This window comes from Onychomys torridus, chromosome 21 (assembly GCF_903995425.1).
Source record: "Onychomys torridus chromosome 21, mOncTor1.1, whole genome shotgun sequence".
NCBI lineage: Eukaryota > Metazoa > Chordata > Mammalia > Rodentia > Cricetidae > Onychomys > Onychomys torridus.
The window spans coordinates 28,905,846-28,922,769 of NC_050463.1; the positions used below are offsets into that span (position 1 = coordinate 28,905,846).

General features: G+C 36.8%; 1 protein-coding gene across 11 annotated transcripts in view; it reads right to left on the minus strand.

Annotated features, from left to right (window-relative positions):
- The window catches only part of Birc6 (baculoviral IAP repeat containing 6), a 185,646-nt gene that overhangs the window by 58,091 nt on the left and 110,631 nt on the right, over positions 1-16,924 (minus strand). For all 11 annotated transcript variants that reach the window (XR_004943402.1, XR_004943403.1, XM_036171155.1 and 8 more), the window contains 13 exons: positions 16,290-16,423; positions 14,307-14,434; positions 12,791-13,353; positions 11,373-11,548; positions 10,787-10,883; positions 10,449-10,643; positions 8,850-9,050; positions 6,358-6,637; positions 5,187-5,443; positions 4,889-4,997; positions 4,380-4,601; positions 2,240-3,020; positions 49-192 (listed from right to left, as the gene is read on the minus strand). Coding sequence is in view for 9 of the 11 variants with exons in the window: in XM_036171155.1 (XP_036027048.1) it covers positions 49-192; positions 2,240-3,020; positions 4,380-4,601; positions 4,889-4,997; positions 5,187-5,443; positions 6,358-6,637; positions 8,850-9,050; positions 10,449-10,643; positions 10,787-10,883; positions 11,373-11,548; positions 12,791-13,353; positions 14,307-14,434; positions 16,290-16,423 (3,287 nt within the window). In the remaining 2 variants the exon portion in view is untranslated. The remainder of the gene's footprint in view (positions 1-48; positions 193-2,239; positions 3,021-4,379; positions 4,602-4,888; positions 4,998-5,186; positions 5,444-6,357; positions 6,638-8,849; positions 9,051-10,448; positions 10,644-10,786; positions 10,884-11,372; positions 11,549-12,790; positions 13,354-14,306; positions 14,435-16,289; positions 16,424-16,924) is intronic.

Sequence of the window (16,924 nt, forward strand, 5' to 3'; positions counted from 1 at the left end):
AAGTATTCAAGTTATAGAGACATGAAGGTAATAATTAATATTACTCACTGGACATGGTGACTGAAGAAACATTGTCACCTTCTCATCCTCCAGCATCAACTGTAAAAACAGTCTTCGTACAAACCCTGAAATATTCCCTGATGTTGGGAGGTTACCCCTTTGAGGAGCTGTCTGAAAGAGCTCACAGAGAACCTGGCAAGGCAAGAAATTTCAAAAGTTAAGTGTATTATGTGAAGGTTTATATTTTGAAAAATAAATAAGAAATTAAGAATGTAAACTAATAAACGTTCTCCCACCCCCCAAGACAGGGTTTCTCTGTGTTAACAGCCCTGACTGTCCTGGAACTCACTCTGTAGACCAGGCTGTCTTCCAACTCTCCTCACCTTTGCCTCTCTAAGTGCTGGGATTATAGACATGTGCCACCACTGCATGGCTAACTAAAGTATTTTAATGTATCAAGTCTTCATATAAACACTGTTTATCTCAAACTCAAGTCAGCTGAGTCTACATAGCAAGTTCCAGGCCACCCTACATACTGAGACCTTGACTCACAAAAAAAGAAAAAAAAAAAAACAAACAAAACAAAGCAAGAATCATTTCAACATTTCAAGAGGAATGCTTGGTACTTTTTCACATCTAGCATAACTAATTCTAGTCAATGTCAAAGTGTTTATAATACAGTATTAGACAAGACATTAGAAGGTATGGTGGCCCATGCCTTAATCCCAGCACTGAGAGGCAGGTCTTTCCCAGTTTGAGGCAACTCTGGGCTTCATAGTGAGGATTGGGGGTAGGGGTGTTGGTATTGCATCAAAAGCGAAGTCTTAATAAGAAATAGGTGATAATAAAGCCAAAAATCAAAGGAACACAGCAATTTAGTGTACTCAAACCACAGTTCTAACTTTTAAATATCAATAATTGTGCCCCTGGTTTGAGCTTATAATTCAAGCACTCCCTTTTAAGCAGAAAGGTACTTTCCTTAATAACTACTACTATGAGCACTAATGTACCTTGCTTTTCCACTTAATAAAGTCACCTCACTCTATATTTATAAAAATTTGGAATGTTCTCCTATATTAATAGAATGACAAAAATAAGCAATCCCCACCAACAGGAAGAAAAAGAAGCTTTTCCTGTTCATCATACTCCCCTATTTTACAGAGTCTTTATGCTAAAGTATTTTTATACAATGTCTGTGTTAAAAATTCTGATATAGGTATTAGCCCTGATATATATACTAAACAACTTGCCCAAAGCCACAAAGGCCAGTAACAAACCAAACCAAACCAAAGCTCCAGCAAATATCCTTAATCACCAGACTAACTCTAGTACACTGTCTGTAATACCAAGAGCCTCTCTCCTGAAACTATCTCTCTCTCTCTCTCTCTCTCTCTCTAATGATAAAGACTTTATTCAGCATCAAGCAAGGTACCTGGAAAACGAAGCTGCATTTGGGGCACATTATAGATGAGAAATGACTTGTATATGGTGAATACAAACTCAGGTACAGAATTACCTAGTGCCAGGTACTCCACACTACTAATGCTTAAGTGAAAGGAAAACATGATTTGCCACTTTAAAAGGCTAGACATGAAACATGGCAGAATTGAAACCAGCAGATATAAATGTAGCACCTGTCAGTTAGAAAAAAACAAAAAACCAAATACTGGAAAAACGAGATATTGATGAAGAGTTCTGGCCTTGACACATGTCTCCTGAAATCAAGCAGGAGAAAAGGTCACTTTTTTTAAAAAAGCAGTTTAAATTCACTGTATGAAAAAAACTGAAACCCACTCTTAATGTCTATGCGAGGAGAGGCAAACCAACAGTGATGACAGCAGTTCGGTAATATCTAACAGTCCATCAACAGCCAAACTACATTCTTTCCGGCTTGTTCTTTTCTTTTTTTTTTTTTGGAGCTGAGGATGGAACCCAGGGCCTTGTGCTTGCAAGGCAAGCACTCTACCACTGAGCTAAATCCCCAACCCTGGGCTTGTTCTTAAACTGAGAAGTTTTGAAAGAATATCAGATTGTAGTTAGAATGGTCATGAAATGTAATGGATTTAAGACCATATATTTCAAGGAGAGGGGAAAGACACTGATACTTCCATTGTGCTTAGATTCTGATACTTATATGTCTTTATTATCATGTGGCCCTCAGTGAACTACTTCCCAAAAAGCCATACTTTCTCATCTTAGTAAGGCCCGCATCAACTCTGAGATGGTTGTGTTCCCTCACCTGTGCCATCAGCTTCTGATTATGAGGGTGACATGAAATACACTGCAGAAAGAAGGCAACAGTTGCATTCTCTATGGCTGTCCGTTGCTGAGTAGTCAGTCCTGTGGTAGCAGCTGAGGAATGAGAAGCTGATTTTGTGCTGCTCTGCTGTGCCCCTAAATTATGTCCTCCAGCAGTGGATCCAGAGTGACACAATAAAAACAGAAGTGCTGTCCACAGTGGATTAACTTCAGAACCTCCAAGCCAATCTTTCATGATATGGCTATTGCCAACTTCAGTCAAAAACCTAAGAATAGGAGCAACTAGGTCTGCTGTGATAGGCATCTTATTACAATGCTGTGGAACGTGGTGCCGCCTGAGTTTGTCCTGGGAATTATCTATTGACTGAGCAATGCTTTCCGAGTAGGAAATGTGGCTAAAACAAAAACTAGCCAAACTCCTCACAAGAAGGGAGGGCAACCCTGAGTCTAGCAACTGTTTAATAGCTTCTGGAGACTGAGAAGAGGAAGCAAGAGTTGCCAAGTGGGATTCAGTTAGTGAAAGAGGTGCTTGTGCATTTTTGGAGTCATCTGTCAATGACGAACTAAGATCTTGCTTCTTGCTATCATCTGTCATGGAGAGTCTATGATGACACTGCACTGGAGGAGGGATAATTCCCATCCAGCCCATGAGCAAGGAAAAATAATTTGGGTGTATATGGCACATGGAGCAAAGTAGACTGTCAACAGCTTTCTTCAAAACCATGTTGCACGGAAGAGACATGGACCAATTAAAAAGTAACCTAGAGAAAGAAATGATACCACATGAATAATTGTTTGTTTGTTTTTTAAGGAAAACAAAAAAATTCCTACAGGAGATTAAATATGATGACAAAAAAGAGTTTACTTGACATTTTCAACCCTCCGCCCACTCCCATCTTTCTTTAAGATGGGCCAAAAAGTTAATATTCTGACCCACACCTTAGAATACAATGTTAGTATTCCCACCCACCCCTTGGTGCCATCCTGCATCCTGATGTAAAAACCTCATTTTAATCTCTCTTCTCCCTCTTTTTTGTCTTTCTCTTGGTCTCTCAATGACAATAAACCATTTCTGTGCAGATGTGGCATCTGTGTTGTAAATGACTATTCACCACCACCCTGCCCTCATGGTGTGGATTGTCTAACAGCCTAGCACTGCATCTGTGGAGCACGGCAGCATTTTTGCTTGTACACTTGAGACACACTAGCCGGCAGGAGTCACCTGTATATAGCATATATCATAACACTGTTTATCCTTGACTGTGCTGGAATTCACTAGGTACACAACCAGTACTAGGATTAGAGGTGGGAAACCATGCATGTCAATCTCAAACTTTCTTCGTGTCCTTTCCTTCCACAGTTGCACGTTAAAGAAAAATTAAGCCGATAGAAAGATTTGCAAGTGAGAATAACACAAAGCCCTCTAGAACACCTACACAAAGATTTCTAATTTGAAGAAAAGTTAGCAATATTGCTAATCAATCTTAAAACAAGAAAGACTGGGATTGTAGCTCAGTGTTAGAGCATGTCAATCCCCAGCATGGGAGAAAATAATAATAATGTGATATCTCATTTCAAAAGTACTATACTTTCGTACTTATTATTTTCAAAATATCATTACTATCAAGAAAAAAAAATTATCATTTGTTGGAACACAGTATAAGAATGGAGTCATGTGAGAATTCTGAGAGCTTGTTAATAATAACTCCAAGAAAACAAGACTCTTGTGCTGTGACCTCAGTTTCTTCAAAGAGATTATTCTTGGAATGTGTTTCCATGCTCCTCCCAGGTGTAACAGATAGGAGTCAGTTTACTTCAGCTGTTGTTATTCATATACTGATATGGAAAAACATGTTTTTGCCATGTGTGGCTTGTCCATGTGATTATATACTTTACTCAAATGACTTTTTAATCCTTGGAGTATAAATTGTCTGATGCTCTGAATAAAGTTGGCTATTGTCCAAGATTTTAGTCTGCCTCATTTTTAGGCTCTATTCGCCAAGGTCCCACCACCTTTAGAGCAGAAAACTACTGAAACAGACAAAATACACTTTTATCAAGCGAAAACCTACAGTAATCTAGCACCCAGGGGAAGAGGGTAGGATTTCACTCAGACTTACTCAAAAAGCTCTCGGTCCAGCAGTGCTGGCAAATCATACTCTACAAGCAATTCATAACTGTGCCAAAGAATCGCCGCTACACAGTGCAGATGAGAAGGGGATGGCATGAGAAGACCATATTCAACAGCTGATGAGCTCGGGCACATATAGTTCATCCTACCACTTCTCTTCAAAGCAGCCATTTTTGCAGAGTCACTGACCCATTTTAGCAAGGCCTGAATTCTTTAAAGAAAAAGAAAATCCAGTAATGCTACAGTTGATATTTGATAGAAACATCTTTACGTGTGAACTAATCATGGAAAGACAATACTAACTCAGAATTCTATTTTTAGCTCAAAAGCATTCAAAGTATGTCTAAATCATAAGGAATCTACATTTAGATTCCACTATGTAAGGCATATAAATAGATACTGATATAATACTTTTGTGAGGCCTTTCTAAGGGAGAGTATTAAGTTCAATTCACTACAGCATGTTTGTGATTAAATGAAAAACAGTGCCAACATATACCTGTCTTTAGTTCCAGGATCCTGAGTTGTACCAAGCTGGTAAAGAATATCTATTGTTGAATCAGAGGAAAGTCCATTCAGCCTTCCAAAAAGTAAAGGGCTATTCAAATCTAAACCAAGGGGGGGAAATTAAGTTTTTCAATTAGCCAATTTAAAATGGAAGATATGGATAAATTATGAGAACAGTTCAAAAGTAACAGAGCTCTAAAACAGTAACAGAAAGAACTACAAATCCCATGTAATTCAAGTATGATCATTGCACAGGCTTATAAACTTGTAACAGCAAAGTCAACAGTCACCTGTAGGATCACTGCCTGATGCTGCACAGTTTCTCAAGAGAATGTCTATGAGCTTCAGGCCAATTCTAGTGGACTGCAATCCAATCTTCACAAGGACAACCTCAATGTTGGGTGAATGCATTCCGCAGTAGGGTGACATCAGTAAGGCAGCACACGTCTGCAGCAGGTTGGCAGTAGGTGCAGCAGCACTGGCCATCATTCCTTCCAGATCACTTATATGAGTGAGGCAATGATGTAATAACCGTAACCATCCAATGCTGAAATAGAGAATCCAACAGTAGATGCATGGTAACATAAATACCTCACGTTATTGCAGGAATAAAAGAGAATATATCTTACAAGACCTGGAATGCTTGAAACACAGTACTGAATTACATACACAGTAAGTTTTCTCTAGAGGACAATGCTCACATCATTTAAGAACTACATATTTGCTTTTAAAAAAATCAGCAACTTTGTTATATACAGTATCACTAAAGGATTCATAAAACTAAAGAAATCCTAAATGTTTGATCAAGTAACAACTTTAATGAAACCAATCTATCAAATGTGAACTAGAGGAGACCTTCAGTCCCTTGTATGAGTGAAATTAAATGACACTGATGAATCACTATAAAGATTGGTTCATTGTTTCTATGGGTAAGTTTGTATGGTTCAAATATTTCCTGTTACAAGGTACTTGGGAATCCCTAAAGTAAGAGGATAATCCCCAAACTGAAACCTACAAAAACAAACATCCTACACACAGCAAGGGTCAACTCACAAACTAAATACATATAACTCTCAACTTACTGTTTTGTTATACCTTCACAAAATCATCATATTAAATCTCATAGAACTAGGTATTATATAAGCACACACAGAACAACAATTTATGGCAATCTAACACAGACAAAGTCTCCTTATGTAGTCCTAGCTGTCCTGAAACTCACTCTATAGACCAGGCTGGCCTTGAACACAAAAGAGATCATTTAAGAAATAAAAAGAAGCCAGGCAGTGGTGACACAAGCCTTTAATCCCAGCACTTGGGAGGCAGAAGCAGGCGGATGATCTTTGTGAGTTCGAGGCCAGCCTGGTCTACAGAGCTAGTCCAGGAAAGGCGCAAAGCTACACAGAGAAACCCAGTCTCCAAAAACAAAAACAAAAACAAGAAAAGAAAGAAAAAAAATACCTTGTTTTGGAAACTTGATCTTCAGATGGAAGAAAGGGATTATTAACGGTGGCTGAGGAAGTAGTGCCAAAAGCAGTGAGGCCTAATAATTTAATCTGTGAAAGGCCTAGTGTGCTGGCATCCCGAGGACGATGTAGTCTGAGGCAGACGGCAGAAGCTACCTCAGCTTTGACAAGCTGAATTTTTATGTAGGTAAGACCACTTGTGACAACAGGAGTCGACAAAGGTAGCATATTAACCCCATCTGCACTTACTTCAACAGACACGGAAGATGGGCAGGCTACAGAAAGAGAAAATGAAATATTTACACACACACACCAAAAAGAAAAGGAAAAAAAAAAAGAAGCGAGCTAGATGCAACACTCCAATACAAATTTCAATAATTTGGCGGCTTTCAGGTGTACACACTATATAAACTTACTGAAAGCACTATATATTACAAAGAATACCTAGTCACTAACATTCATCATAATCTTGGAGATTTTTAAGTGATCTTTAATAATTAAATAATCATAAATAATTGAACTATTCCCCTAAAGAAAAACTAACTGTAGATTTCAATACATACACAACTAATACTCCCAAAAGGCAAAATATCCCAACCTAACAAGCAATTACTTATTATTCCTGTTCTACCAAAACTGTCATGAATACTAAGGACTATATCAAGCTAACGTTAAGATTAGCTGTTCAAAATAATCAAGAAGAACAGAATAGTAATACCAACTGGTTCAAGATTTCATAGTGTAATTTACAACACTGTGCTTAAATTCAGAGTTAAGTTTAAAACAGGTTTCATCTTTATTTTTGTTTGCATTTTAAACCTGAACCAAACAGTCTCAAACTTTAAAAGTATCAATTCTTGTTACTTAAAAAGTTTCAGTGAGAGGGGTTGGAGATTTAGCTCAGTGGTAGAGCACTTGCCTAGCAAGGACAAGGCCCAGGGTTCCATCCTCAGCTCAAAAAAAAAAAAAAAAAAAAAAAGTTTCAGTGAGGTAACAACAAACTGGCAACTCCCACCGGATCATTAACAACCCTAGTACAGAACAGAAGCTTACAGAGAAAACATACCTATCAATGAAACATTTTAAAAACTGGTTTTATTTTTAATTTCAAATGCTAAACATACTAAGTATAATTTTATTAACTGTCAATTTAATGCCAGGCATATTCTGAAAATTAGAGAAATTTTAAAAACTTTGTAAACTGTAACTTTAAAAACATTTCAAGAAACTATTAGCTATATTTTACAGGAGCAATACAGTGTAAGAAACAAAAAGAAAAAAAAAAAGAAAAAGAAATCCAACACTATTTCATAATAAATCTATTCAATTTTCATTGGAACACATATATTCAATCTCTAATCCAACAGGTAACTTAGCTGTTTATTAAGCATGCATAAATATCTGCTTTCCCTACATACACTGTACTTGTTTTCCTAACGCCCACATGGGAAATCTATCCACATTTACACAGTCTTTCTCCTTCCAAATCAAAGTCCTCACTTAACTTTACTTCACTGTGCAAGAAGAAGAGCTAAAAAAAGGAATGATAGAGATTGAAGTTAGTGCTAATGAGAAAATGCCCTATCAATGATCATTTCACTGTTTTTATCTTCAAACTAGGTCCCCTTAAGTTGCTCACTCATTATTAGGCCCATGCAGACCCTCAACTTTAAATCCTACTACCTGAGTCTATGTAATTAGGGATACAGAACTATGCTACTATGCCCAGCAGTACTTTGTCTTTTAAAATAGTTTTGACCTGCTAAAGCCAAATTTTCGTCTAGGTTACTCTTGAAGGTAGTCTCAAGCTCAAAACTCTCCTTGTCACTCTCCCAGGAGATGAGATTATAGGCATGTGACATAATGTCTGTCCTTCACCTGGTATTAATTGTATGTGGTTTTAGGTAATAGTTTCAATAACATGGCTAAATAGTAGACTACCTTCCAAATAAAAAATATTCTTTCAAACATGGTAAGAACCTATGAAATATCCCAGGGTTTTCATCCAACTGAGTGACATTGGGTAACAATGAGATGCAGTAAAACACAAATGACTGTAAAAGTCTCAATATAAATTGTTAAGTGTACTGAAAGAAGCTAAGTGACTTCAAAGTGAAAAATATATCAAGTACTACTAATGAATACACTATTGAGATTGTCTTAATCTGGAATTTACTTTAAAATATTTTGATAAAATGTACCCAATTAACAACCAAATGAATTACACAAAACTGAAAACAAACAAACAAAAAAAACCAACAACAAACAAACAAACAAAAAAGGAGCCAAACAAACAAACAAAAAAAACATTTCACTTAATAAGCAATTGTTTGGAGATAATGTAAAATATTCCACTCAAAACTGATTAAAACCACACAACCTAAAATCAAAGGTGAATAATAATATATTGGGGCTTGCTCAATAGTACTTCCCAGTTTCACCTGTTTCTAAACTGGTGTTATTCTCAGGATGCATCATAATACTCACTTGCAAGTGATGCAAGATGAGGTTGGATATGTATTTCCTTAAGCAACACTGCTGAAGGCAGGTGGATGGTAAGGTCACACCAAGCCTCTTCTGGCAGAAAGATGTAGGACCAAGCAGCGGAACGAGCCCTTCGATGGGGTGGTGTGGCTTGCAGAAGCACCTCAGCTGGTTGGGCAGTAGGACTACTAGATGTGATTGTACCTATAAAAAACACATACAAACTTATGAAAAGGTTCGGTAAGACACAGAAATATTCAGACAGTATAAATATTAAACTATAAAAAAGAGCAAAGGATAAATATCTGGTAAAACTGCAACACTTTCAGTCATGAAACATGATTATCAAAGTATTCCCAACTGTAAGACTGATGGGGTGACAAGTTCATTATTCAGATGACAAATGACCATTAACATACATGGTCTAGTGCATTTTTTTTTTTTTTTTAATACTGAATGCCGTTTACTGAAGGAGGGAAGAGGTCTTAAATACAGGCTTACAGCACAATGGGAGAACCCTGAAGGGCAGAAGTTCACTACCAATGAACAATTTTGCATCTAAACTGTCAACGCCCAATATTCAGGATACACAGACAAGGAACTTCCCTTAAGCATTCAGGAGGGTGGAACCTGGCAGGGAATTATCATAGGGAGTCAAGGTCAAGGTCAGCAAACAAGGCAACAGTTACCCAAAACAGGGGCCAGGGCCCCCTTTGACTAAAAAATGAGATTCTGACTGAGGTTGTGTGGGACTTCAGCAGGTCACCTTACCCATCATGGAGACACCTGCCACACAGGCGCTCTTTCTTAGATTGGTAAGCCACCCCCAGGCATTACCCATCTCTGAATACTCATTATCATACAGGCTCAACCTTTGGCTGCAGAGTTCACTGCTGCCAAAGATCTCAAAGTGGTGCTGGGCTTGCAATCTGTGTTTTTGACACAGAAAAGACCAACAGAAGTCTTAATCCACCCTTAGCCAGTTGGCTAAAGGCACCTGAGCCATTCCCTTCCTTAACGAGCCTTTCTGCAAATTAGAGTCCTTGTAAGATGGTTTCCCAAATGCACATGGAACTTGAGTTTATAAATTTATAACTTTCAAAGCCAATTGAAATGTATATAACTATTGAATTTAATTTATTATGCCCAATAGAATAGCAATTTTTAAATTAAGTATCCACTATACTTTTTACCATGAAATTAAACTTTAGTTCACAAATGTTCATGTTAATGAAACAGAAATAAGAAAGCATGAAAAGATATGCAATAAAAAGGAATACATATCTAAATTAATTCTTCAAAACATATTAATACTTAAGACCTTACAAGTTGATTAACATTTAAAGAGAAAACAGACCTAAAAATGTCATAGGTGTATATATTGTATATCTATTTCAACTTGGAAAAATCAAAAAAAGCCTGTTAAAATCTTTATTCTTAGTAGAATGCTCTGGTATGGATAGCCTATAAAAGCAACTGTTTATATTTAAATGGTACTAATTATATTTAAAATGGTACTTGTGTCAACACCTAATTTTGTTTCACATCACCCAAGGGACTAAGTTGACTCACAGTAGTAAGAGCAAGGACCAGTTTTCTTACCGAGGGGTGCAAAATTATGGATCCCTTCTGCATTGTCAGGCTCAGAGGCAAGGATTCTTGTTTTCAAAGTGCTGTCAACAGCTTTATTTGGACCAGAATCAAGAAATTTCATAATAGTGGATACCATACTTCTTGCAGTGTTCACAATAGCTCTGGTACTGGTAACCATATTGTTGCAAATAAGCTGAACTCCACCTAAATTCACAAAGAGTACTAAATAAAAATAATCCTAAGGACAAGATTGGACATCAACAGTAAATGTTCACAGGCTACAAAAATGAACACACAGTAATACCAAGATCATACTAAAATGATAGCATATGGGATTTTTATCTTACCCATATCATGGAATGCTTTCAAGGCATCACTAGTATCCAACACTCTCAAAATAAACCACAACAATGGTTCAGATAACTGGCAAGTAGCAAGAGAACCCTACAAAGTAAATAAATACAATATGATTTTATAAGTCCCTGTAAATTTAGACAATTATATTTCTTAACATGATCAAAATATGTAACTACCAATGAATTAATTAAGTAAAAATTTACCCTAACACCCTTTAACTAAAAAGAAACAACAAAGATAAATGTTGAAGAGTTGTCTATCTTAAGCCGTTCTTGGTAACATCTCGAGAACCATCTTGATAGTCAACTATGCAAGCTAGGGAAAAGAAGCAGAAGCAATAGTGGTACCTCTCAAACTATATTTATCTTTACTATGCCCGTAGTCATTTTTGAAAATACAATGCAAACTACTTTCATTCTCCAATGTCTATTAAAACTGAAATAAAATTTACTTTGCTCATGTTAATTTCTAATACATTGCATGGATATTCTTAATTTGTCTGTCTGATATGTAATTCTCTACATGCATTACTATCAAACTGTTCAATAACTGCACCCGCTGTTGGATTGAACGTACTTGTCTGCCCATGTATCCACAGGCCATGTAGGTCAAGATTGGCTGTAACATCATGTGGACTGTAGAGGCTTTCTTACTAAGTGTTGTCAATATGGTAAATAATCCATCTCCAACTGATATGGCATCTAACCCACCATGGAAGTTTTCATGTTTGGTGAGATGTAAGCCACTTGCACCTAGTTTAATTAAAAAAAAAAAAATTACACATTTTTAAACTACACACATAAAAAACAGTAAACATTAAAATTTATTTAATAAAAAACAAGCAAAACACAAAAGAATAGGTACATAAGTCTCCCTCATGAATAGAGATACAGGCAAGACACACACACACACCCCTACACACACACACACCCCTACACATCTATAACGATTAAAGTATCGATAGCAGTATTGAATAACGTATGATTTTGTGGGGGCATCATCTTACATGAGCTCTACCACTGTAGGTTACTATAAAAAAGTGTCCTATTATATGACGAAGAGAGCATCACTCATGAAGAAAATAAAGGGTCTGGATTAAGAGCACTGTCTCCTATTCCAGAGGACCCAGGTTTTTTGGAGACAGAGTTTCTCTATGCAGCGCTGCATATTCTAGAATTCACTCTGTAGACCAGGGTAGCTTCCAACATAATATACAGATCTGCCTCCTGAGTGTTGAGATTAAAAGCATGTGCCATCGCTACCTGGTGAGAACCCACTTTTGATTCACAGCACCAACATGGTGGCTAGCTCACAACTGTCTATAACTACAGCCCCAGGGATCCAATGACCTCTTCTAGCCTCTTAAGGTACTACATGCACATGGTGCAGACATATACCCAGATAAAACACCACACACATGAAATAAAACAAGGGGAGAAAGAAATATTAGTCGTAGAAAATGTATCAAAACTGAACTTTGTCATATTTTGTTAAAGTAGTAAAATATATTAATTTCCAAATGGTAGAAAAGTTAAACAATGGCATATAAAAGTATAATGAAATATGTCTCATAAAAGCAAGCAGGAACAAGTATATCTTACTGAAATCATTACAGACGTATATAGAGATATTATGGTACTTAAGACGGATGTTTAATCTTGTTTTTTTTTTGAGACAAGGTCTCCCTAGCTGACCTATAATTCCCTACGTACAGCATGCTGACCTCAAACTCACAGACAGCTCTGTTCCATTTCCTCCTGAGTGATGGAATTAAAGGCATGTGCCACTATGACAGGTTAATATTGATTTCTTAATTTACTGTTAGAGTTTCTCAGAATTTTTGAAACTAACACACACAAACTTCTGATAGTACATTTCCTATAAAGTCACTCGATGAAAGTATTCACTAATAATGTAAGTTGTAAAAATGCTACACAAAAAAGTAATAGGTATAGTACCAAGAAAAGATAAAGATTAATATTTCAAATACATACCAATTATCATTGCCATGGCACTGCTATTACACAGGCCTAGAGCAGACAAAATCTGGCTCATAATCTGTTGGTTGGCTAAGACTAAGTCAGCAACATATGCAGGAGATCCTGGAATACTGGTACTGCTTCCATTGACATCTTTGCCTCCTGAGACTTTTTCTTCATCTGAAACACTATCTGTTGTATTGGTGGTCACGGACACTCTTGCGCTGTATTCCCTATTGCTTGAAAGAGGCAGCTGTACTAAAATGTTAACAAGTTTTAACAAATCAAACATGAGTTGATCTCTTGTCATTTCACCACAAACAGCCTTTGCATCACCTGGACGAATGAGGTTGGCAAAGAGTCCCCCAAAGCAGGCTCGAGCACCTACAGAACTATCTGATCCACTTCTGGACATGACTTTGTCTGAGCAAGTGATATAGTGATGCACCAAGAAGGTGACAGACTCTACCACAGCAGAAATAGTACTAACGGAGACAACTTCAAAGTTCTGCTCCAGAGTAAACTCTAACAGCTTCACTTGAGCATCAAGAGGGCCTTGGCCTGTCTGGAAGGCCCCCCTGTAGAGACAGAAACAGAAAGAATTCAAAAGGAAATCACTTTAGGTAGTTTTGACAGAATTAACTATGACATTTCTTAATTTAGCAGTTCTTCAATTATACCCAAGTTTTCTGTTCATGTCCACTTTATCACTGTAGTAATATATTGTAATATATTGTTGCCTTTGCAACCAACATTTGGGAAACACACAGGCTATTAATCTCAGCAATAGGGAGGCAGTGAAATGGCTGTGCGGAGAAAGGCATGTAAGGTGTGAGGGGACAGGAACTAGAGCCTTTCGGCTGTGGACTCAGGCTTTCACTCAGAGGATTCATAGAGATAGGATCTCGCCTTCCATTCAGCCTGAGGATTCGGTAGTGGTGAGAAGTTTCTCTAGTAGCTTGTCCTTAATGATCTTTCAGCATTTACCCCAGTATCTGGCTTCAGGTTTCATTATAAGACCATTTAGGATTTGTGCAACAATTATAGCAAACGAAAAATAGCTTCCCTTCTAAAATGAAAAGGAAGGGAAAAAATACAAGAATAACATATTATCTTAAAAAGACCAAAAGATTCTTTTCATGAGAAGCAGATTTCTGCAATTTTTCACTTGTATACTTTTTGGAATACTATGATTACATATTAAAAAGGAATCATGATTATTTCTCTATGTATTCCAGAAGAATTTAAGTAATTTCAAATAACTTTCAACTAAAAATTTAATGGTCTTAAAGGTGGATCTTTGAGGAACCATTTTCCTACTGTAACAGAAAATGAAAGTCAGGGGGAGGGGAGAAAACAACCTACAATGAAATGAAATGAAGAAGACCAAGAAACACAGCCCTCAGCCCAACTACCCTCTGGTCTATTTGTTCTAATAAAAAACCACTAATTATTATCGATGGGATTATATTTGGGAGATTCCACGTTCATTTTCACATCAGGACAGGTGGAGGAGGATACTGTCATTTACCTCTCTGTAGACAGAATATGAATTAGCTTGAGCAAAAGTTCACTGAATATCTGAGGACATGTTGAAGACAGATGCACTTGTAATCGGGTGAGAAACTCCTGCATGGCTTGTGTAGCTGTTGGACCAACCTGAAGAGAAATGCATATTCACTGAAAACTACTGAGCTATATCAATGGCATTCTCAAAGTGTCAGGTATAAAGCCATAAAGAATACTTCTTATGAGGAAGAAGAGAATATTAACAGTGACAGGAAAGAGCAAAATTACGTTTTAGTTCTTCATATATTTACTATAAGTTAAAAATAGATATTCTATAATTAATCTTATTTCTTAAAGATTATATAAATAACAATGATTTGCTTCAATGACCAAGAAATGTCTTTGTAACACTTCCCAAACTATGAGAATATTTTATACTGATTTATATGAACAACCTTATGAAAAATGTGATCCTTGAAGAAAATAATTTGGGACTAGACAGATGACTCAGTGATTAAAAGTATTAGCTGCTCTTCCAGAGAACCCAGGTCGATTCCTAGAACACACATGGTGGTTTTATAACTGTCTATGTAACTCTAATCTTCTGACCTCCATGGGCACCAGGCATGCATCGGGCACACATGCATACATGAAGACAACCCATTATGAACATAAATAAAATTTTCATTAAAAAAAAAAAAAAAAAAAAAAAAGCTTGAATTCAGGTTAACTGACTCACCTCTGGTCATTGTTTTCAGTGTCTACTAAATCAAGAACAACAACAACAACAAAAAAACCCAAAACAATAACAACAAAATCAATATACCCTAAAGCTAAAATACATCTATGCCAAGTGCCAAAATCCTCTTTCCCAAATTTCTTTCTCATCAATAAAAGAAGTGATGGTAACCAGTACTTAATGAGCAGACCATGCTTCAGGTTAAGGATGCCTATGCAGAATTTCTACATAGTTGTCTTTTTTTTTTTTTTTTTTAATTTTTTTTTTTTCCTTAAAAAACATTTATTTAGAAGAGGGCATCAGATCTCATTACAGATGGTTGTGAGCCACCATGTGGTTGCTGGGAATTGAACTCAGGACCTCCGAAAGAGCAGCCAGTGTTCTTAACCTCTAAGCCATCTCTCCAGCCCCCCTCTTTAATTATTCTAATTTTTTAAGTAATTCTAAGTAATTGCTAATGACAAAAAATAAATTATAGCACTCTTAGCCATATTTTTATTTTATGTGCATTGTTATTTTGCCTATATGCATATCTGTTTGAGGGTGTCAGACCTTGGGGTTAAAGACAGTTGCTAAATGCCATGTGAGTGCTGAGAACAGAACTCAGGTCATCTGAAGAGCAGTCAGTGCTCTTAACCACTGAGCCATCTCTCCAGCCCTCTACTATAAGTTAAAAAATGATTTGACCACTAGAAGTATTTCAACAAGAAACAATAATCAAGTAGGGCTACCTAAATAAAAGCAGCACATTATAGCATAAGTGAAATTTATATGAAGAAAATAAACAATGAGATACATGAAGCTCATTCCTGAGCACTATTTTGGGAGGGTTACTTTTTGGTTAGAGTATGTCATTAATATCATAAAATGATTAAAATTGTCAATCCTAATAATAGCACACAGTGAATGAGAAATTGAAGAAAAATTTTAATTCCCCCCCCAAAGTTAATGTTGTTTACTAAATTATTCAAAACTAACAACAATAGCTGGGCATGATGGTACATGCCTTTAATCCCGGCCCTCAGGTGGATCTCAGTGTGATCCAAGTCAGCGTAGTCTATGTGGTGAGTTCCAGAACAGCCAGGGCTATATAGTGATACCCTATCTCAAAATATAAAAACACAAACATGCCAAACAAACAAAATAAATCTATATAGACAAAACCTTACTATCAGCTTTTCAGAATGGTTACTTTTAAAGGATTACACTTTTGCAAATCGGTTTACTGAAAGGTTTGTGTACATCACTAATTAAAGACTGTATTACCTGAGGGCTGTGCTGATTCGTCCCATGTGGACTAGTACCAGAAAGAAATTTCACTAACACATGAATGAGATTTGGATCTGAAACCAACAATTGAGCTGTAGTCTCCTGATTTCCAATAGAACTGCTGGAACCAGCTATTAAATAAATAAATAAAAAATAAATGAATGAATGAATGAATAAATAAATAGGTAAAGCTATAAATAACCTGTAGCAATAATGAATTGCAGTATTTCTAAATAATTTTTGTCACACAGAACAATTCTACATTCCTTATTAAAGCAGAGTTTAATCACATGGGCCTGTGGTGCAGGCCAGTAATCCCTGCTACTTAAGATGCTGAAGTAAGAGAAGAAACCATAAGCTTATATCTGCTGGAGCTGGAGACAAGAGTTCAATGCCATATAGGGCAACTCAGGAAGACCCTGTCTCATACTCAAAAATATGAAGAGAGTTGTGGATACAGTCCTATAGTAGAGCATTTGCTTCACAACCAAAAAGCCCTGGGTTCAATAACCTCTACTCAGAAGACAGCCCTGGACTTCCTTCTCTCTTCTCACCTACCACACTGCATGCTCTCACCTCTTCTCAGATTGTAAAAACGCATAGAGGACATGTTTCTATAATGTACAGACAAG